Raw genomic sequence first — 22,100 nt, 5'->3', positions numbered from 1 at the left:
ACATGCTTCCTTCCAAGTCACACACCATCCCAATTTGGAGATATATATTGCCATTCTTTCATTGTTGCTGAGACAATATCCTGGAACACCTTGTGCAAGCAGCGCTTTGGAAGCACTTTCACCACAGATTGCAACAGTTCAAGAAGAGGTCCCACCTGAACCCTTCAAAAGCAATGAGGGAATGGCCAGAAAAATTATGGTCTTACCAGCACAGCCAACATCTAGAGAATGAATAAATAAAAATGATCATTGATAGACTTTCTCACATCATCAGAGTCTCAATGATCATTCCTTTATTGTTCTATACTTTGGCTCTGTCACACAACCCTCCCCCCCACCCCCCCTCAACCCCTGACAGGTTGTTGATCCATTGACTAATTGCAGGATTTATTCATCCACCTTTTGGTGGCATCTCCTCCTTTAAGGACCCCTCTGACCCTCCACTTGTCTGGTCAAAAACACTGTTCTGGAAGTAGCTGAATTACATAACCACCAATTCCTGTGAACTTGCTCCCTCCCTTTCTCTTTAATCTACTCCAGCTCTCCAACCCTCCGTGGTCTCTGAGTTCCTCAAATTCTGGCCTCTTGCATATCTCTGATTTTCATTACTCCACTATTGGCAGCCAAGTCTTCAGCTGCCCAGGCACTAAGCTCTGAAATTCCCTTCCTAAACCATTCAGCCTATCAATATTCTTCCTCATTTAAGACATTCCTTAAAAATTGTCACTTTGACCAAGATTTTGGCCATCTGCTCTAAATATCTCCTTTGTGGCTCCGTGTCAAATTTTGTTTGGTAATGCTCCTGTGAAACCTCTTACGATGTCAAAGATGCTATATAAATATAAATTGTTGTTGTTGTTAATCAACCACAAGTGATACTATCTACTATCATTAGAATAGCAGATTCAACATCTAATCCAGCCAGAGAGGTGATGATGGTGGAAGAATGTGGAACTCGCTATGAGTCGTTGAGGCAAATAGCATAGATGCCTTTAAGAGAAGCAAAATAAATGCCTGAAAGCAAAAGGAATAGAAGGATTTACTGATCGGGTGTAAGGAGGGCCATGTGGTGCACAAACACCAGCATAAACTGGTTGGGCCAAATGGCCTGATTCTATGCTGTGAATTATTTGTAATTCTATATAACTTCTCATTTCCATGTTCCACACTCAGAAAGTGCAGCAGATGAGTAATGGGACACTTTTTTTTCCCTTTCCTCCTCCTCCTCCTCAGTTGTTCTCCCTGTGAATATATGGTGTCCTACTGGGAATTATGTGACAGAAGTTCCATGCTTCCACTTCACAGGCTTCTGATGTGTAAAAAGGAATGCGTAACAGCCAGGATTTAATTCTTTCATTAACCCTTTAATTTAAATAATGCATTCCCAATAAATCTGATTTGACTTGTAGCTATCTGTTTGGCCAACCTGTTTATCCAGAACTGTTCTTTCTGATTTAAATCTGAGATACACATATAGATTAAGTCCTTCATAAGTGACTTTGAGCTAAAGATGAAACCGATGGAATTGAAGGGAAATTATCAGCCTAGTTAGGAAATTGGCTGAATGGCAGAAAACAGAAAGCAGTGATAATGGCAGGCACTCTAATTGGCAGGATATGACTAGTGGTGTTCCACTAGTTAGGGCCTCAATTATTCACTGTATTTATTAACGACTTAGTCGAAAGCCACACATCCAAATTAGCCGATGACACTAGGTATGTGGCATTGTCGGCAGAGAAGATGGAATTGTAAAATTACTATGAGAAATTGACTGATTAAGTGAATGGGCCAAACCGTGGCAAATAAATTTCAACATAGGCAAACGTGAGGCCAACCATTTTGAAAAGAGAAAAAGACTTTCATCTCTATTGCACCTTTCATAACCTTCAGACATATAAGTGTTTTATAGCAAATGAAGTGCTCTTGAAGTGTAGTCACTATTGCAATGTATTGTAATGTCGGATAATCTATTTTTGTCATGCTGATTATCTGCTGTTTGTGGGAGTTTGCAGTGTACAAATTGGCTGTCACATTTGCTATATTATAACAGTGGCTACACTTCAAAAATACTGCATTGGCTGTAAAGTGCTTTGGGATACCCTATGGTTGTGAAAGTGCTACAGAAATGCAAGTATTTATTTCCTTTTTACATAGCTTGCTAGCAAAATTGAAGCCCATAGGATAAAGGGCATGTGTACAAAATGGTTAAGAGATAGAAAACAGAGCTGTGTTGAATGGCTGCTATTCAGACTGGAGGAAGGTAGTCAGTGAAATTCCCCAAGGTTCAGTACAGGCTGGTTTTGATCGACATTAATGACTTGGACTTGGCGATGTAGGGCACAATTTCAAAATTTGCAGATGACAAACTTAGAAGTATAGTAAACAATGAGGATGTTATTTATAGACTTCAAGAGAATGTAGGCAGACTGCAGGAATGGGAAATTGCAGTAAAAAAAATTCAATCCAAAAAGTGAAAGAGGATACATCTTTGTAAGACGAATGAGGAGAAACAATGTATGTTAAAAGGTACAACTTCAAAGAAGGTGCAAGAAAAGTGACCTGGGCTTGTTTATTCGCAAATCTTTGAAGGGGGGCAAGAAAGATTAATAAAGCAGTTAATGAAGAATATGGGGTCCTGGGCTTTATAAATAGAGGCATAGGGCTGGATTTTCACAGACTCAGGAAGACCCTGTGAATATTTAAAAATGACGGGCAAGACCCAGGTCTGAAAGTCCCTCCCCCTTTTCTGACAGATCTGATTTTTGCCAGCAAGGGGAAGAGGGCAGAGTGTAATTCAGACAGGAGGGAATTCTGAACTTAGGAGGGCCATTTGAACTCAATGCTGAACTCAGACATACCCCATTTTGACTGTTGCAAGGGCCTTAACCTGCAGTGCGGGAGTCAGAAAGTGATGGAGTGGACATAAATATTGTTGAAGTGTGGATAAGGTCTGTACAACTTTCATAATCTGAAGTTTTTTTTAAAATACCCTGCTCTTTAAACTTCAAAAAAGGAGTCTGCAGCTATCACTGTAGGTTGAAAAAAACCCCTAAGCTGGACTGCTTTGATTGGCAGGCCATCTGCTGCAGTTTAGATAAAACAGTAGCATCTGTTTGTGCAGCATCAGTAGAGTTCCTTGTTGGCATTTCTCCAAGGGCTATTATGATGTAATCATGAATGCTTGGCTAAGTTTCAAAAGCTACAGTTATCTCAGCAAGGGGTTTTGAGTTCACAATTTGATTGACAGTTTAGAGAGGATGTTAAAGGATTAGCTGTTTTTGAAGCAGGGTCTGAACAGAAGTTTTATTGTTTTTATAAGAAATTAACCACTTGACAAGATTTAAAAGCTTTATGTTTTATGAATGGGAGGTTTTTTCACTGTCAATTGTGTATGAGTGAGAGCTGCATTAGATTGTTAAAAGTTTTTTTTTTCCATCTCTACATTGCTCCTAAGTTCTTCCCATGGTAGATAATGTAGTGTTAGAGTGTTTGGGGCTATAAGAGTTAATATAGGACTCTGGAAACAGTACTGCCCACATTATGATGTAGAGAGGTACATGGGAGCAGTAGAGTATGGTAGTGAGTCTGGTAGAAATCGGCATGAAGATAGCACCTAATCAGGACTGTATCCTGTGTGTATACATATATATATATAGTTATATTGTTCAAACATACAAGTCTCATGTCCTCTTCATGAGACAACATACAAGCTTACAACATGTTGGCAGCTAGTGAATGAGCCCAAAATCCCTAAGAATGAAGAAGTAAAGAAACTGCGGTCTGACCTGAGAGAAGTGCACCTAACTTGAAGACCTCGAACACACAGTTGGAGATCGCCTAAGAAGTTCCATTACAGGGGTGGAGGCTGAATGGCAGAAGAAAGATCTACTGTGCAGTGTAAAAAGACTCCACCAGAGCATGTGGAAATCCATTGCGAGACCTGATGGAAAGCAGAGTCAAACAACCTAGCCAGCAAAAAGGTGAGAAAATTCCAAAAAAAGGCTGAAATAAGCTCTTCAATTCAGCGCGATATCAGACAGCACTGACAGACCGATTGTTTTAACAAGCACAGCCTGAAGAATGCTGTAGCCCAGATCCAGAGCCAGTGCCATAATATGTGGCGACTGCGCATGAACAAAAAGAAAAGTTTTTAAAAGAAGTCAGAGCAAAAAAAATCAGCTTCAATTCAATTCTCTAAGTACAGGAAAGCAACTAGCTGGCCAAAACAATTTGTTTAAACTATTTTTTGCAGAATTACCGATGTTTAAAACAGCTCCATAACTGTGACAGGAACCCGTCAAATCCCAACAAGCGGAGGAAGAAAAAAAATTACTGTGGCACCATTTTTAAAAACTTAAAGCTGTACTCCCCTCTGCTGAAAACAGCCATGGATGGTAAATCATCACTACTAGAACAATTAAGGCAGATGGAAGGGCCAGACCAGGTGCAAAATTGGGTGTTATGGAAAAGATTTAAAAGGTATATGATAGCATCAGACTCGAATAAGAAAACAGAGGCTGAACAAGTGAATACACTATTATATTCAGTAGGTCCAATAGCCAACAACATAATTGCCAGACAAGGAATAAATTAATCTTTCAGTAACTTTGAAGAGGTCATGAAGTCCTTTGGCACGTACTTTAACCTATGAAGCAATAACATTTTGGAGTGAGCAAAATTTAACAAGAGGGTCCAAGGCCCAAGGAACCCATAGACTCTTTCATGAATGAGTTATACAGATTGACTGAAGGCTGTGACTATGGTGACCTTAGTCTGAGCTGATAATAGACCGAATAGTAATGTAAGTGGCCGATAATACTCTTTCGGATGTAATCCAATCTAAAGGAGGTCTGACTTTGGACAAAGCCATCCAAATCGTCAGACAATCAGAAGTCCACCAACAAAACCGATCCATTTTGTATGGTGAAGTTAAACCATGGTTCAGAGCAACCCCAAAATTCCAGCTCATAAAGCAACAAAAGGTCAAGGAGGCTCCAGGGCAAGGAAAGCAATACCCAAGCAAAAACCAAGATGGTGGCGGACCATGCCAGTGCTATGGCACCAAAAGACCTCACAGGCACGAGCTGTGCCCAGCAATCACTGTGCAGTGCTTTGACTGCAACCACCTGGGACACTTTGGAAAGATGTGGAAGTTCAAAAGTTCAAATCCTCAAGACATGAGGAGGATCCCAAACGAGTCCATTAGATAATTGAGCCACACCAAGAAGAAGCCCAGCAATACTTCTTGGGAGAAATTAAGGATCCCAGATTTTCATTGTGGAATGCTGACATATAAATGGTCACCTCATGAATTCCAGGTTAGGCACAGGAACCAGTGTGATAGTCCTGGAGGATATACAGGCTATAAGACCTCTGGCTACTGATTTCAGGCACACCACTCTATTGTCCCAGAGGAATCTGAATACCGGTCATAGACATGATTTAAGAGCCGCTCCAGTACAGCAGCAAGCAAATAATTGAAATTCTGTATGTCATCTGCAATCAATCCTTTTCTCTCCTGAGCAGAGAGGCATATGTTGCCCTCAACCACCTCAAAATAGCAGAAGACATCAAAACAACCACTGCAGTCAACTCCACTGAATTGGAGACTCCAGAGAGATCCACCAGTGCTGATGATTTTGACTGGGACTTCAGTTCATAATTGTCTTCACTCTTTGCAGATGTAGCCATCCAACTCTTCTGCAGACTGCAGAAAGTACTCTTCTTCAGTCAGGCCAGCCAAACCTCCAGATGAGCACCAACATACTTAAAACAGAAGATACAGAGGAGAAGGAGCAGCAGCAGAAGGTTGAGCCTGAGCTTCAGAGTCAAACAGTTGCCCTCACAGGACCAGGAAAAACTACAGCAATGAAGCTGGAGCTTCAAGCTCACACACCCAAATGAAGTTGATCCTAGAGCACGAGAGAAGCAACTGCCAACCGCCAAGACAAAACTCAGGGGGCAAAACTTTTACTCCGCCGGCAAATGCGCACCCAACCCGTTTGAGTGTAAAAGGGCGCGCATTTATGTCAGGCGAACGTCCCGACATCAACGTGCAGTCGCACAGTATTTCAGTCAACAGGCACAGGCCGGAGTCGGCAGCACGCCCGCTGACAGTTAAAAGGCCTATTAAGACAATGAAAGGGTTAATTAACTTAAACTTTTCACTGCCCACCCAACCTACCAGTTGGTGGGCAGGCGAAAAGGTCAATCAGCCTTTGCACTTTTTTGGAAACCTCATCCTCTTCCACGGGCAGGATGTGGTTTCCAACTTCAAATAAAATAAAACCAAATTTTTCAAATTTCACTTATAACACGTTTTATTACATATTTTTCTCATCTTTATTTTTTTTTAAAAATCCTACATCTCCCTGAGGGAGCTCTGTGCTTGTGCATACGCACGAGTCCGCACTTCAGAATCTTCCTAAGGCAGCTCTGTGTTTCAGGGAGATTCTCAAGCGCGCACTCGCGCTCATGCATGAAGTTCGCATTCTCCCTCCTCCCCCACCCCCGCACAGGCGCTTGTATTTCATGCTGGGCGGGCCTTAATTGGCTTCCCGACCACACCCACCGAGCCCGCCCGACATACATAAGGGAGGTAAACCTTAAACTTGCAGGAAGAACATGGCAGACTCCACCGATAAAGAAAACCCGAGTCCACTCTATGAATGAACGGAGTGAACATTCCCTCTGGAAGGAGAGGGATAAGCTTATGATATCCAACCAAGGAAGACAGACTGTCAACAAAGAAGAAACACTAAGGGGTGCAAGAAGCTCACCATATGTTGACACCCGAGTGTTTGAAACAGCAAGTACTAAAATTTTAACTCCAGACCAACAAAGTCAGCCCAAAGCCGTTGAGACTACTACTCCTCTTAACTTGAAAAGAACGAGATCTGGAAGAGTCGTAAAGCCCCCAGACTGTCTGAATCTGTAAAGTCAGAGACTTGTTGGGGGAGAAGGGATAGCATGTAAATATTATTGTAAATACATTTGGGTAAAGACTTGGGGGGAGATGTAGTATTAGGGTGTTCAGGTCTGTAAGGGTTATTGTGGGAATGGGGAAACAGTACCGCCCACATTATGATTTAGAGAGTCACCATAGGAGTAGTAGAGTGTAGTAGTGTGTCTGGTGGAAGCCAGCATGAAGATAGCATCTTGTCAGGACTATATCCTGCATATATGTATATTGTTATGTTATTAATAGACAGTTATTGTTCAACCATACAAGCCTCCAGACCTCTTCATGAGACAACATACAACTTTATAACAGATACAGGGAGAGTGGCTATGGAGGTGGCATAGAAGGTATGAGGGGCCACTAGGTGTAGATGGGGGGCATGAGTGGGCATTGGGTTGGCATGGAGGGTATGAAGGGCCATGGGTGCTGGATGGGGTGCATGATTTGGCATTGAGTTAGTATGAAGGGTATGAGAAGCCAAGGGGGTATGGGTGGGGGACTTGAGTTGGCATGGACTTAGTGTAGAGGTTATGAGGGTCCATGGGGGCTGGTTGGGGTGGAGGGGATGTTACAGGTGTGGGCTAGTCCCAGAGAACCAAGGCGGGCCTTCTAGCCAGTCTGCCTTGGCACTCACCCGCTCTTGTGGCTATTTACACACTGCTTCTGGGGTCAACAGGCCTGACTCCACCCCAGACTCACCTCCCTGGAGCGATTCAGGGTACTTTTTACCGAGGCGGGTCCAGCGAGTCGGGAAGTTTCCCAACTCGAGCTCCCCACCTCAGCAGTGAAACTCTAGCTCATAGGATACAAAAGCAAGAAAGTTATGCTAAATCTTTATATATCAAAAAAAAAACACTAGTTCAGTCTCAGCTAGAGCATTGTGTCCAAATCTGAGCATGGCACTTTAGGAAGGGCATGATGGCTTCGGAGAGGGCACAGCAGAGATTTATGAGAATGGTTCCAAGATGAGGAATTACAGTTATGCGGATGGACTGTAGAACATGAGGTTGTTTTCCATAGAGCAAAGAAGGCTGGAGAAGATTTGATAAAAGTCCTTAAAATCATGAAGTGTTTGGATAGAGTAAATCATCCGAAACTGTTCCCAATGGCTGATGGATTGATAATGATAGGGCACAAATTTAAGGTGATTGGCAAAAGAACCAGAGGCAACATGAGGAAAAGTTTTCTTTATGCAGCTTCTAGTTAGGATTTGGAATGCACTGCTGATAAGGTGGTGGATACAGATTCAAGAGTAGCCTTCAAAAGAGAATTAGATAAATATTTGAAGGTGAGGCAAAGAGGAAGGGGAATGGGACTAACTGGATTGCACAAGAGCTGGCGCGCACACAATGAGCCAAAGAGCCTCCTTCTGCACTAGACTATTCTGTGATTCTATGACAGAACTAAATGGAATTTACAGTCCAGAAATAGGTTGTTTGGCACAATAGGTTTTTATACTCCACACCGCCCTTCTCCCACCCGTCTTCACCTCACCCTATCAGGATATCTTCCTATTCATCTGACCTTCATGTGTTTATCTAACTTCTCAAATGCCTCAACTGCACGAGACAAACTTTACTGTGGCTGTGAAATTGGTGAGATCAGATTGGCTTGCCTCATTTCCCTCCCCACTGAAATCAGACAGGTGCAGAATGGTTCCAATACCATCTGTTTTAAATTCCCAGCCAAGCTGAAAGTTCCAACTTTACCCTACAAACTTGCTGAGGAGAGAAGTTGTTTGGCATTTGAATCTGACCTGTATTTGATATAAGGGCTGACTTTCTGAGTTCCACTTCCCACAGGGACTGTGGGAGCACAAAACTGTCCCTGAATGCTCTCATCTGTAACAACAGCAGGAGCAACATTTTGCATTAATATTCCCCAGTGGGGTTGTGGGTGGGTGGGGCGTGGGTTGGTGCAGGTGGGAGGGTACATGCCAGGCAGTGCTTGGTGCGGAATTTGTATCAGCAGGCTTTTCACAACAGGAGGAGAGGAAAAAGCAAAGGGGAAGGTCTTTGATAGGGTGAAGGGTAGGTGAGATTAAATAACAAGCGAGATGATGGTGTAAGGCAAAAGGAGTGGTAGTGAGACAAGCATAGACCTGCCTGACTGCTGAGTATTTCCAGCATTGTATTGTCTGTTTTTTGAATTTATATAGTTTGTTCAATGTAGAATGACACAGAATCAGAAAAAAAATTAGTGCTGAGCCAAAGAAGGTGGGGTTGGGCATTGGGCTGGGGAGGTGGTGGGGTGGAGGCGGGTGGGGGTGTGGGGGGGGGGGTGGGGGGGGAAGCCAAAATCCAGATTAAAGAGGTGAGTTTGAAGGAGGACATTAAAGGGGGAGATGGAGGTGGAGAGGCTGAGGGTTTTAGGTAGAGATTTCCAGTGGATGGGACTTAGGGGGCTGAAGGCATTAATGGATGCACAAGAGACCAGAGTCAGAGGATGGAGAATTTCCAGGGGTGGTGTTGTAGGCCAGAAGTGGCTACTAGAGGTAGGGAGAGATGAGTCCATGAAGAGAATTATAAATTTGAGGTGTTAGGAGAATGAGAGGCAAAGTTGGTCAATGAGGACAGGGGCATCTTGAATGAAAAAGAGCCCCAAATCCTGGATAACTAATCAGCCTAGGTCTGGGTATCATTCTAATGTTTCTATTTTGGATGTTCTCAAGGGTCTTTGATATAATTCATCATATGCGGGGACCAAATCTGGACACGCAATTCTAAATGAACCTGTTACCCAGGCCTCACATAAAAAAGGAATAACTGCAATTATGCAGCACGTTTCACGACCTTTGGCTGTGAAGCATTTTGCGACATCCTATGAAGTACTTCTGAAATGTAATCACTTTTGTAATGTAAAAAACTGCAGGGACCAATTTGCACACAGCAAAATCCCACCGCAGTAGTGTGATAATGACCGGGCAATCTGTTTTTGGCCATGTTAGTTGACAGATAAACATTGGTTCAGCACATCAGGGAGAACTCCATGGCTCTTCTTTGATCTTTTACGGGAGGTTTTACACCTGCCTGAGAGGACAGACTTGGTTTATTGTCTCATCTGAAAGGCGGCACCACCAACTGTGCAGCACTCCCTCAGTGCAGGAGAATTACATGAATTTGGAGAGAAAGGATCAAAGGGATACTATACTCATCCTATTGGCAGCTTATTATTGTATTTAACATACCATTGACTGAGGGACACAAAGTACCATGACATGATATTATCACATTTTTAATCAGTGAACATGACTTTCTAAAAAATTTATCCCTCATGGAATGTGGGCATCACTGGCAAAGCCAGCATTTGTTGTCCATCCCTAATTCCCGTTGAACCCCTAGTGGCTTGCTGGGTAGCTCAGAGTCAACAGTCGCATGTGGGCCAGACCAGGTCAGGATGGCAGATTTCCTTCCCTAAGTTCATTAGTGAACCAGCTGGGTTTTTACAACAATCAATGATAATTTCATGGGCACCATTACTGAGACTCGTTTTCAATTCCAGGTTTTGTGAATTAATTTGCAGAATACACAGAATATACAGATGATAAGGACATGTCAATTCATGCTGCCTTGGTCTGTTCATGGCACAATATCTTCATTGGCGACAAGTTAAATTACTACGTCCTTATTTTGGAGCTCAGATTGTAAATGGCATAGAAATTGTAATGTGGAAGCAATGGGATCATCCAGCCTGTAATGGTGGCTATCCACCTTACAGACAGTATCCTAATTCTCCTCTCTTCAACCACCTATCTCACCTTTAGAGGTCAGCGGGTAGCACTCTTGCCTCTGAATAAGAAGAGTATGATTTCAAGCCCCAATCCATAGATTTGAGCATATAATCTAAAAGGACAATCCCAGTGCAGTATTGAGGGAGCACTGCACTGTCTTTTGCATGAGACGCAACGGTTTATTTTATGATCTGAAAGAACGTGGAAGCAGATTCAGTCGTAACTTCCAAAAGGGAATTGGATAAATAACTTAAAAGGGAATAATTTGCTGGGCTATATAAAGAGCCAGGGGAAGCGGTATTAATTTTAAATCTCTTCCAAAAGGGCTGACACAGGCACAAAGGGCTGAATGGCCTCCTTCTGTAGTTTAGGAATCCGAGGCATCTAGCTCCGCTTAATGCGTGCTCTAGAAATGTAAGTTGTTGCAATTTTTAGACCACTTATCAATGTTAACAGACACATCCAGTACAAATAAGCTGGAGATGAAAACAATGAGAGGAGTTAGAATGTATTGATGTTTTCTGTTCACAGGGCCTGGATGTAGGTCTTTTACCAATTCAGTGTTAACGTTGGTGTTATCTTTTTTTTCGCTTGTGTGTGTTTGTAACACAGTGGCTGAGACAAGCTTGTGTTGGCAACCAAGGGTCCTACCACTCTTTAAAGACACCGTCATCTCCTTGAGAAAAAGGGGAACTGCCACGCCTCCAGTCCAACTTGCCAAGGTACCTAACGGGATCCCAATCACTACCATTCCTGAAGACTTGTAATCGGGAAAGACTTGAAAATTGGGAGTTCTGTGACAATTGCCTAATTTAGAAATTGTTTTCTCTCTCTCTCTTTCTCTCTCTGTTTTAATTTTCCGTGCATGGAGACATTGTATTTAGTTGCATGCTGGTTGGTCATTCATTTTATTATATATATATATATAATATATACCTTGTTTTTGTGTGACCATCGTTACATCACTCCTTGAGTGACGTCTGACCCTGTGATTTTGACAAGTTCTGGGTTCACCATGACCAGATTGAGTTCTGACATCAGTGTTTTTTTTAAATGGTCCTAATATGTGACTGTATTATTTGGTCTGACTCTTCATTATAACCACATCAAACACATCTTCTATGAAATGAAGCCAAAACTATTTTAATACAGGATATGCATGTTTTATTTATAGTAACGAGAGCTGCAATTTCTACTCCTGAGACAAATGTGGCATCACTTGCATCCATTGAAGTTTTGGTGATATTCATTTTTAGGGGGGCAAATTCTTTTTTCTTAATATTAACACAAATGGCAATTTAAATGTACTGTGATTTATTCTTTATAAACATATGGTATGTAAAAAAATTCTCAGTTCCTAATAAAAGAAACAGTTTTGACATTAACTTAATTAGCATCTCGTCTCTGAGCTGTTTGTAGTAAGTTCTTGAGTTTTATTCATTAACTTGTAAAGCATTTACAACATGGAAACAGGCCATTTGGCCCAGCTGGTCTGTTCTGGTGTTTATGCTCCACATAAACCTCCACCCACCTTACTTAATCTCATCATAACAACATATCCTATAAATGATATACAAAAGCCAAATACACTGGATGCTGGAAATTTGAATTAAAACCAGAAAATGCTGGAAACACTAAGCAGTTCGGTAGCACCTATGGAGAGAGAAACAAACTTAACAGGGGGAAATTTACAGCCCCATTTCGGCAGGGGCGGGGCCATAAAATGCGGCGAGCCGTTCAAAGGTCCATCGTAAAACACAGTGAGCCATTCAAAAGTCCATCGTAAAACACGGCGAACTGTTCAAAGTTCTATCGTAAAACGCGGCGAACTGTTCAAAGTTCTATCGTAAAATGCGGCGAGCCATTCAAAAGTCCATCGTAAAACACGGCGAACCGTTCAAAGGTCTATCGTAAAACGCAGCAATCCATTCAAAAGTCCATCGTAAAACGCAGCGAGCTGTTCAAAGGTCCATCGTAAAACACGGCGAACCGTTCAAAAGTCCATCGTAAAACGCAGCGAGCCGTTCAGAAGTTCATCGTAAAACGCGGCAAGCCATTCAAAAGTCGATCGTAAAACGCAGTGAGCCGTTCAAAAGTCCATCGTAAAACGCGGCGAGCCGTTCAAAGGTCCATCGTAAAATCCTGCTGGTGTAAAATTCTGCCCAACATTTCAGGGCTGTGGCCTTTCATCAGAAGATTTCCTCTATTCGCTTCCCTCTCAAATGTATATCTAGATTTACCTTATATGCATCTATACTTTTCACCTAACTACTCTTTATGGTAGTAAGTACCACATTCTCATCGCTCCCTGGATAATAAAGTTTCTCATGAATTCCCTGTTGGATTTATTAGCGGCTATCTTATCCTTATGACACCTATTACTAGGCTCGCTTGCAAGTGGAAGCATAGTGGGCATCAAAACCCTGACATCAGGCCTATAGGGGTGTCCTGAGGCTACTCACGTTGTCAGCACTCATGCTGGTGCAGCTTTCCAGGAGGTGGCCTCCTAATGGCTGCCTCTGCGCTCGTCATCCTGTTAAGGATGGCAGGCGGGCTCCCGAGGCTGCAGGCCCAACTGAAGGACCTACAGAGATGTTAGGCTGGCAGTGCCACCAGGAGAGGTTGGAACTGCCCAGGCAGGTGAACGCAAGGGCACTTTAACATGGGGGACCCCTCGGCTGCCTGCAGAAAAGTCAACAAATAAATAGGCCCAAGGTTAGAATGGCCATTAAGGTGGAAGGAATACACCCTTCATAGGATCAGCCATGGACGGGACCTTTCACCCCTATGGCCCTCTCATTTGTGCATGGAGCCTCTGGCTCCAATGGCCTCCAGCTTCCTAGGAGGCTGGCACAGTTGATCTGGCAGCTTCTGCATACAGTCGAGGGGTGGGTGGGGAGAGGCTGCTCCAATGTCAGTAAAATACCAGTTCTGGTGCAAAATGGCACCTAAGTGGGGTCTTAATTGGACCAATTGGCCTACTATCTTCATGAAGTGGGCAGCTGACCTGGTTCCTAGTCTGCCAGTGAGAAAGCCCATAAGAGGTGGAAATACATCAGGAGCCATCCCAACAAAGCACCCCCTATTTTCCTAGCACCCCACTTAGTGCCCGGAAGATCCAGCACACATTCTCTATGTCTATCAAATGCTTTCAGAATCTTAATCACCTCCGCCAGGACATCCCTCAGCTTTCTGTTTACTAGAGAAAACATTTGTAAGGTAGAACATGTTATTAAACTGGTGATCCAGAGGCCTATACTAATTAGTCAAAGTTCAAATCCCATTCTGGGCAGTTTGAAAATTCGAATTACAGTTTACATAAGATCTGTAAATTTTTTTTAAAACTGGCACCAGTGAAAGCGACCATGAAGCTGTTAGATTGTTGTAAAAATCCTACTGGTTCACCGATGCCCTTTAGGGAAAGAAACAGGCCTTGCCTTAATAAAAGCAAAATACTGTGGAATTCTAAAACAAGAACAGAAAGTACTGGAAATGCTCATCCGTGGAGAGAGAAACAGAGTTAATGGGTGGAATTTTCCAGTCCTGCCAGCGGTGGGTTTCATGGTGGGCAGCAGCAGAGAATTCAGAGGCCAGTACTTGGATTCTCGCTGACGGGGAAACGAGTCAGAATTTTCCCCTCGCCAGTTCAATGGCAGGATGATGGCCAGTTGGTTTTGCCACTGATCCGTGTCGGGAATGCCATTCGCATGTGTTTGCATGCCATGAATACTCATTAAAAACGCAACTCACTAGAATCACGTTTCCCCCTCCCAATTACGTGCCACGCTAGAGGGATGCTCTATCAGATCAGACACGGTCAGAATGCATTAGCTAAGGCTGAACTTATCCTGGATGTGCTCAAGCCTCTTCCAACCTCTCTGAGATTAAAATGTCAGGTAGCTGGGCGTGGCACCTTGGTCACTTGGGCCTGCGAGGTAATACCTCAGTGGGAACGCTGGACCATGGAATGGCGAGTAGCACAGACGCAGCTCTAGGGCATGACTGGCTCTCTGGTCGCAATTGGAAGATCTACTATAGCTTCCCATTACACCTTGATCTGCTGGATCTATCTGTCCACAGGGAGAAGGAGGATTGAATAATGGAGCCTGTGCTCAATGCTGCCTCCTTGATGGCAATGATCCTCCGATTGAGGAGGAGAAGGGCCCAGCACCGCCTAGCACAGCTTCGAGAGGAGGCCCAGCCTGAGGTCCATGGTCTGGGGGGCTCCAGCAAGATCTGAAAGATAAGGAGGTCAGACCCATCCCACGGAGGTGACTCGCACAACCAAGAGTCTACTGAAGACACTATGCCTATCTGGAGATGAGTGAGAGACAATGCCATGCACATCTACGCTTGTCAAAAGATCTGGTGGCTCATGTCTGCCGCATTCTGTAGGGGGAGCTAATGCCACATGGACTGGGAGGACATCCCCTGCCAATGCCTCTGAAGGTTACTGCCGCACTCAATTTTTTTTTCCAGGGAGTCGTTCCAGAGGACTTGTGTGGTATCTCTCAGTCCTCAACACATAAATGTATCAAGGAGTTGACAGATGCTCTCTACAGTAAGGTTCATCATTATGTGAAGTTCACACTAGATGAAGCTAGCCAAGTTGCTAGATTCCTGGGTTTCGGGGAAATCTCTGGCCTCCCTAGAGTACAGGGTGTGATCGATTGCGCACATGTGGCTTTGAGAGTTCCATGGTAGCAGTCCCTGATGTTCTGTAACAGGAAAGGGTCCCACTCACTAAACGTTCAGCTGATGTGCAACCATTGGAAGCACATCATATATGTTTGTGCCAGGTACCCTGGGAGACCCCATCACTCTCACATCCTGAGTAATTCCCATGTGCCTCAGATATTTGAAGGGCCATGGTGCTTTACAGGGCTGGCTGCTTGGTGATAAGCGGTACCCGGTGAAGTGATGACTCATGTCACCCGTGCGTCATCCTCAAATTGCCTCAGAGGAAAGATACAGCAAAGTTCGACAAGACCCATCATAGAGCAGACCACTGGCGTCCTGAATATGTGCTTCCAATACTTGGATCACTCAGGTGGGGCTCTGCTGCACTCTCCAGGGAGGGTGTCCCACATCATCGTGGTCTGTTGCACCCTGCACAACCTGCCGCTTCAAAGCGGAGATCACTTGCCAGAGGGAGACATGGAGTAGGCTGTAAACTCCTCGGATGATGAAGAACTGAAAGGACAGGAACCTGAAGAGGACGATGATGGGGAGCTTCAAAGTGAGGGTGCAATCGAAACTGCCAGACGCGGAAGCCGTGCCCATGACACACGCGTAGCCACAAGGTTCCAGGAGGAGCAAAGTGCAGGCCAGGGTATCCAAGCACATTTCTCCCATTCTTTAGTGATCTGAAAGGCCTTTACAATCACTGACATCGAGAGCAATGTCAGCATTGAGCCTTGGACCCCCAACCCTCATGTTTACCTGGCCCTAATCTTTGGTAACGTCAGCAGCCAAAGCTGTATGGAGCCACTCTGGAAAGTGAAAGGCATCAGCCCAGTGCAAAGCCTGCGTCAAGTGCACTTAATGTAGTCGTGGCCTCCTGACTGAGACACTTCTTACCTCCACAGCGATGAGCACATGGCTGGAGAGACCATCATGGCTGCAGGTCTTGTGCTTTGGCACTAACAATGAAGACAGCTATTTGATGATGAGTCAACGTGAGTGCTAACTCTCCAATGCAATTGAGCACACATAACTCCATGGTGTCTTTTAATGAATATCGCTACCTAAAGCCATTTTTTGTCACTTTCAATAAAGAGGTTGACATATCCCCCTTACATTAGACAAGGGATGAGTATCTAATATGAGTCAGCTAGACATCACATGAATGTGAGGTTCACAAAGGGAGGCAATCACGGAGTGGGGGCTTGGGTCACCCTCGCAATAAAAGGCCACATATGCATATGCACGGCACAATCAAATGACAAGAACATTGTCATGAATAATAAATTGATTTACAAAGGAGCATGCTATATACAGTGAGTGAACACCTGTGACCTAAAAGTGATATCAAGGTTTCTTAACCTTTCTAATCCTACGTCTTGGTGGATCCCCAACAGATGCAGCAGAGGTGGAGGCAGCCTGCTCGCTGCTACGCTCTTTGTTGTCTTTGATGACTTTGGCGGGCATCTTCTGAAGGGCTGAGACTTGGAGGGCCCTGGCCTGCTTTGGGTCTTCCGCTGTGAGGCAGATGCACCCTCCTCAGCCTTTGCAGCTGGAGGTGATGGTGTCATAGGCAAAGGGGATTAGGATCGGCTGGACACTCGCAGAGTCATCTGAGTGGATGGACCCGGGGTGTCCAGCTGCTGGTCATCTCCCTGTGGGCGCCCGAGGACCCCTGCCTGACTCCTTGAGGAGGAGGGCCACCTGAAGGGAGGTTGAAGTCCCCCGCCACTCCTCTCGCCTAAGATCGATGGATCCCACCGATGCTTATAGCGAAGGAGTGCAGGCCCGAAAGCAAACCTGGCAGAATCTGCTGGACCAAGGTCTCCAAGGTGGCCACCATCCTTCCCATGGAGACCTCGAGGTGCTCGCAGGTCGGATCCATGACATCAGGCAGATCACAGGCGGACTCCTCCATCCTTCGCTCTGGTCTGTTGACTGCCTCTCGCAACTCTGCCTGATGTTCTGCCGACTGTCTCTATATCTCCAGCATGTTTGTGACAGCTGCTTCCAGAGTCTCACCATTTGACTCAGACTCAATGGGTGGCTCTTTTCCAGCAGTCCTCTGATTGCCAGAGACCTGGGCTGTCACTGCCACCAGGGTGTGTGCCTTTGCACTGGTGAAGAGTGTAGGTGAATGCTGTGAAAGGTCATCTTCAAATGGCTCCTCAGCATCCTCCTCTGAGGTGGCCTGGGGGCTTAAATTTATGTTGCCTGTGCAGGTCGGTCTGGATATGCTGGTGCCTGTAAGAGAGAGAAGATAGATTTAGTTCATGAGCAGGCTGAATGCAACATTGCAGGTCGCTCACAGTGAATGTCAGGACGTGATCAAGTCATAGAGGGTTCAACCATACTGGCTTGCTGGGGGAGGCTGATCTCACCTTCCCCAGAGGAACAATCTCTATCTTCCTCTGCCAACTCAGTGGCATCCTCCTTGAAGATGGAAAGCTCCTGGAAGTTGGCCGTCACTCCTTCGGTCTGGGATCTCTCCATTTTGTTGTGGACAAGTTTGGCTTGCATGAAGAAAAGTGGATGTGGATGTGATGAGAAGGGACAGAGGAGAGGTTGGGAAGCATGCATGCCTGCTGTGTGTGCTGAGTCAGCCCCCACCACACTGCTCCCCCCCACCTCCCCACCAGTAAGGGCTGAAAATGCTGTTTCTGCAAGATGATACTTGAGATGCTGGTGACAGCACATTGCAAACCCACGACCACTACCATCTAGGAGGACAAGGGCAGCAGATGGATGGGAACACCACCACCTGGAAGATCCCCTCCAAACCACTCACCATCCTGACTTGGAAATATATCGCCGTTCCTTCAGTGTCGCTGGGTCAAAATCCTGGAACTCCCTAACAGTACTGTGGGTGTACCTATGCCATATGGACTGCAGCTCACCACCACCTTCTCAAGGACAACTAGGGATGGGCAATAAATGCTAGCCCAGCCAGCGAAGCCCACATCCCATGAATGAATTAAAAAACGACATGGCTATTGAGGGAGGCAAGGAAGGGTAGGAAGTGTTTAATCATGATACTTTAGCCATCATGGTGTGGGGCAGTCTTGATGGACCATTTTGTCTTTTCCTGCCCATCAATTTTGTATGTTCATATATTTAGGCTAGACAGAAGCAGCAGCTGATAATCTAGATACTGTGTTTTTCACCTGGTGGGTGGCCTGAAAGGTAGGGAGCACATTGTACAAAAGCATCACTGTCATCAGTATTCAATATGCAGGAATATCTGGTCTGCCAGTGAAAAGAATAAACAAGGCTCTAATAACCTAAATAAAGTAATCAATGGATCAGTACGCACAGAGAGAAGTTAAGAGAAATTAAGCATTAATACAACAATCGTCAGTTCCTGCACGATCAGGTCATTTACTTACTGAACAATGAGTGATTATTGATTGACTGGAAGAGTTGGTATTCAGGAATGAGCAATTTAGAATGCCAGCAATGCTCACATCCCATGAATGAACATAAATAAATAAACGTTCATACCCAGTCCTATGTGAGATTCTTAACTGCCCTCTGAAGTGGCCTAGCAAGTCACTCTATTGTGTCTTTAAGGTTGAAGAATAAATACCAGCCTTGCTAGCAATGCCCACACCTACAAATTTAACATATATTTTAAAAAGAGATTGCAAATTCTTTCACTGTACAGAAATATCAATATTTTTTAAGCTTCAGTATAATCATAGTGATAGTAACAATAGTTTGGTTAGTAACAGGCGCACCTCTCAAGTCAGAGGGTTATGGATTCAAGTCCCACCTAGAGGCTTGAGGATAAAATCCACATCTAGTGCAGTACTGAGGGGGTACTGCAGTATTGGAGATGTCAGCTTTCAGATGGCAGGTTAAACCATGGTCCTAAACACCCTCCAAAATAAATGTAAAGGGCCCCATTACTGACTTACTCATTTAGAAAATATGTCCCCTTCTGTCGCAGTCCTATCTATTTGTGAAAAACAATCAACCTCTCAATCTAAATTGTATCTCCTTTTCATATTGCAAAGGGAGATAGTTTTAGGTACTTTGGTCTATCTTCATAACCCAACCCTCAAAGATAGTGTCTAATCCCCATAACATGAAGTACTCCATCAGTACCACTCCGGAGAGTTGAGCACACAGTCCAGGCTGATGCTCCCAGAGCAGTACTGAGGGAGTTCTACACTGTCAAGGGTGCTGTCTTTCTAATGAGATGGACACAAAAGATTCCATAGTATTATTTAAACAAGAGCAGGGAATTTCTCCCTGGTGGTCTAGATAATATTCATCCCTTAATCCACATCATTAAAACAGGTCATTTAACTCACTACTGCCTACGGGACCTTACTATCCACAAACTGGCTTGTATTTAGCTACATTTACATCCGTGACTAAACCGCAAATGTACTTAATAGCTGTAAAGTGCTTTGGGACAGCCTGTAGTCTACGAATTCAGCATCACTCTCAAGTAGACACTATACTTCTCATGAATTAAACATTTTGTTTATCGTTGACATGTTGTGCTGTCTTCGTCAATTAAATGAAAAATTTCAGGCTAAAAAATGACGCCCAATACACTGACTCTTTTAGATTATTTTGAGCTTTGAGCATTCCTGGTTTCAGGTGGGAAAGACCCCCATCTATCAGACCACCCCCCCCAAACTATAAGGCCTCTCCAGCTATCAGACTCCCATCCATCAGGCAACCATATATCAGCCCAGGAGCATTGGTCAACCAGTTGAGGGAACATAGCGCATTATCCTCCATGCATCTATATTAATACAGGTACAGTGCCTCATGTCTGGCTATCTGAAACTGGCGTGTATGAAAGCCAGATGTTTTCTTAAGCGGGCTACGCAAGAATATCCCATAGAGACAAGCACATAATTAAAATTTTAATAATTTAAGCATTCAGCCCTGTAAAGATTTGCATTATTCTGCTAGTTTTAGTTAATTGTTTCACCTCAAAACCATAGCAGAATGCAAAATTCCAAATGTCCCCTCTGGCCAGTAGTAGCATGGAGAACAGAATGCGCCTGTCTTTTCCCACACTCCAAGTAGTCAGAGCAACCCTTGACCCAGCTCAGCCTGACCTGATCTGACCTGAACGTTAGTCACAACATGGTGCCAGTCTCACCATCAGTGCCCCACTGAAGATATCACTGGTGAATGAAAGTACTATACAGCAGTTTCCTCTATTGCTGATAGGTAAGCAGCACCTATAACCACTCATGGAAAGTATATCTTACATGACTCACTGGATTGGTCACCTTGCTTTCTGTTCTTCGCCCAGAACGGGGGTAGAAAACATCACAGCGGATCTCCGCGGCGTCCAACAGGAGCTTGAAGAATGCGTCACTGAATCAGAGGGGCAACAGTCTTCTTGCCTTTGGGGGCCATGTCTTTTGTGTAGCAGCTCTTGTCTGGAATCACTGAGAGGTGTCCTGCACGGCTGCACTTTATATATGGCGCCCAGCGGGATGAAGTGGCGAGGTGACGGTGTGGCGGGCGAATGAGAGCCCACCCACCATCGAAACGGCGTATTTCCCAGGAATGCATAATTAATGGGGTGGGATTGGGACATTGCGGCATGAAAAGCTGCCATTGCAGCGGATGGGTAAAACGTCCTTTTTCCTGCCCACTACTGCATTAGTGCAAATCTGGGACCATTCCGCCCATAGAACTTTATGTGATTTCATCTCAGCATGGCTCCTGAGGTCTGCCCTTGGTGGATACTGGGTGAGTTGGCTTGATAGGTGTAAGGGCGAAGGGTGTTGGGTAGGTGGTATGAGTTGGGCATGGATGGGGCATAGGGAGTGTGCAGGGGATTGAGGGGGGTTGAGGGGGGGGTGAGGGCTGGAGGGCTGTTTTTGTTGTTTTTGTTTCTTTTTTTTAAAAACTTAAACATAGTGCCGGAGCACCAAGGCAGGCCTTCTGCACAGCCAGCCTCTGCACCTAGCAGCCTGCCCACTCATTCCAGGGCCACCCAGCCCAACTGCCAGAGAACCACGTCACCCCGGAATAAAAATCCCAACTTCCGGGGCAATTTCTCCCATTGGGAAACGTCCCAACTCTGCGCTCCCAACCCAAGAGTGGAAATTCGGGCCCAAGTTTGCGAATTGTCTAGTTCAGCCTCAGAGAGTTTGCAGGGAGAGGAAGCAATGAAGTTTGTGGTAGGGATTGAAGACAATGGCTTCCATCTTCCACTCTTTCATTACTGACTGTAGGAAATCCAAAAGCACGTGGCAGCCGATTAAATGATGTGTAGTTGCTGTTGTAGTGCAGGAAATGCAGCAGCCAATTTGAACACAGCAAACTCCCACAAGCAGAAATGAGATAATGAACAGAAAAGTTGCTTTAGTGAGCTTGGTTGAGGGGTAAATATTGATCTGGACACCAGAAGAAACTCCCCTGGTTTACTTCAAGATAGTGACCACAGGATCTTTCTCATTCAGCTGAGAGGCAGGCATAATGTTTCATCTGAAAAACATGACCCTAAATTATGGAGAGCTGGACAGGCAATGGAAAGGTAACAAAACACTAGAGTATCAAACAATAAGTGAATTAGATATCAGCATCTGGGATCAAAGCCAAATGAGTTCATGAAAATGGAGTTTATGTTAATAAATTTACTGGAGCATTGTGAGACAGTAACTCCATTAATGGATAAAAAGCACTGGACATTATATATTTACACTTCCAGTAAATATTTAACAATGTCCCATACAAAGGGTGCAG

General features: G+C 44.5%; 1 protein-coding gene across 1 annotated transcript in view; it reads left to right on the top strand.

Annotated features, from left to right (window-relative positions):
- The window catches only part of syt9b (synaptotagmin IXb), a 119,529-nt gene extending 107,464 nt beyond the window's left edge, over window positions 1-12,065 (top strand). Inside the window, exon 7 of the mRNA XM_078547884.1 lies at window positions 11,304-12,065. Within this exon, the coding sequence (XP_078404010.1) occupies window positions 11,304-11,372 (69 nt within the window). The 3' untranslated portion in view covers window positions 11,373-12,065. The remainder of the gene's footprint in view (window positions 1-11,303) is intronic.
- Window positions 12,066-22,100: the final 10,035 nt, after the last annotated feature.

Source organism: Cetorhinus maximus, chromosome 9, assembly GCF_964194155.1.
Source record: "Cetorhinus maximus chromosome 9, sCetMax3.hap1.1, whole genome shotgun sequence".
In the NCBI taxonomy this organism is placed as follows: Eukaryota; Metazoa; Chordata; class Chondrichthyes; order Lamniformes; family Cetorhinidae; genus Cetorhinus; species Cetorhinus maximus.
This window is presented reverse-complemented; position numbering and strand designations above follow the sequence as displayed.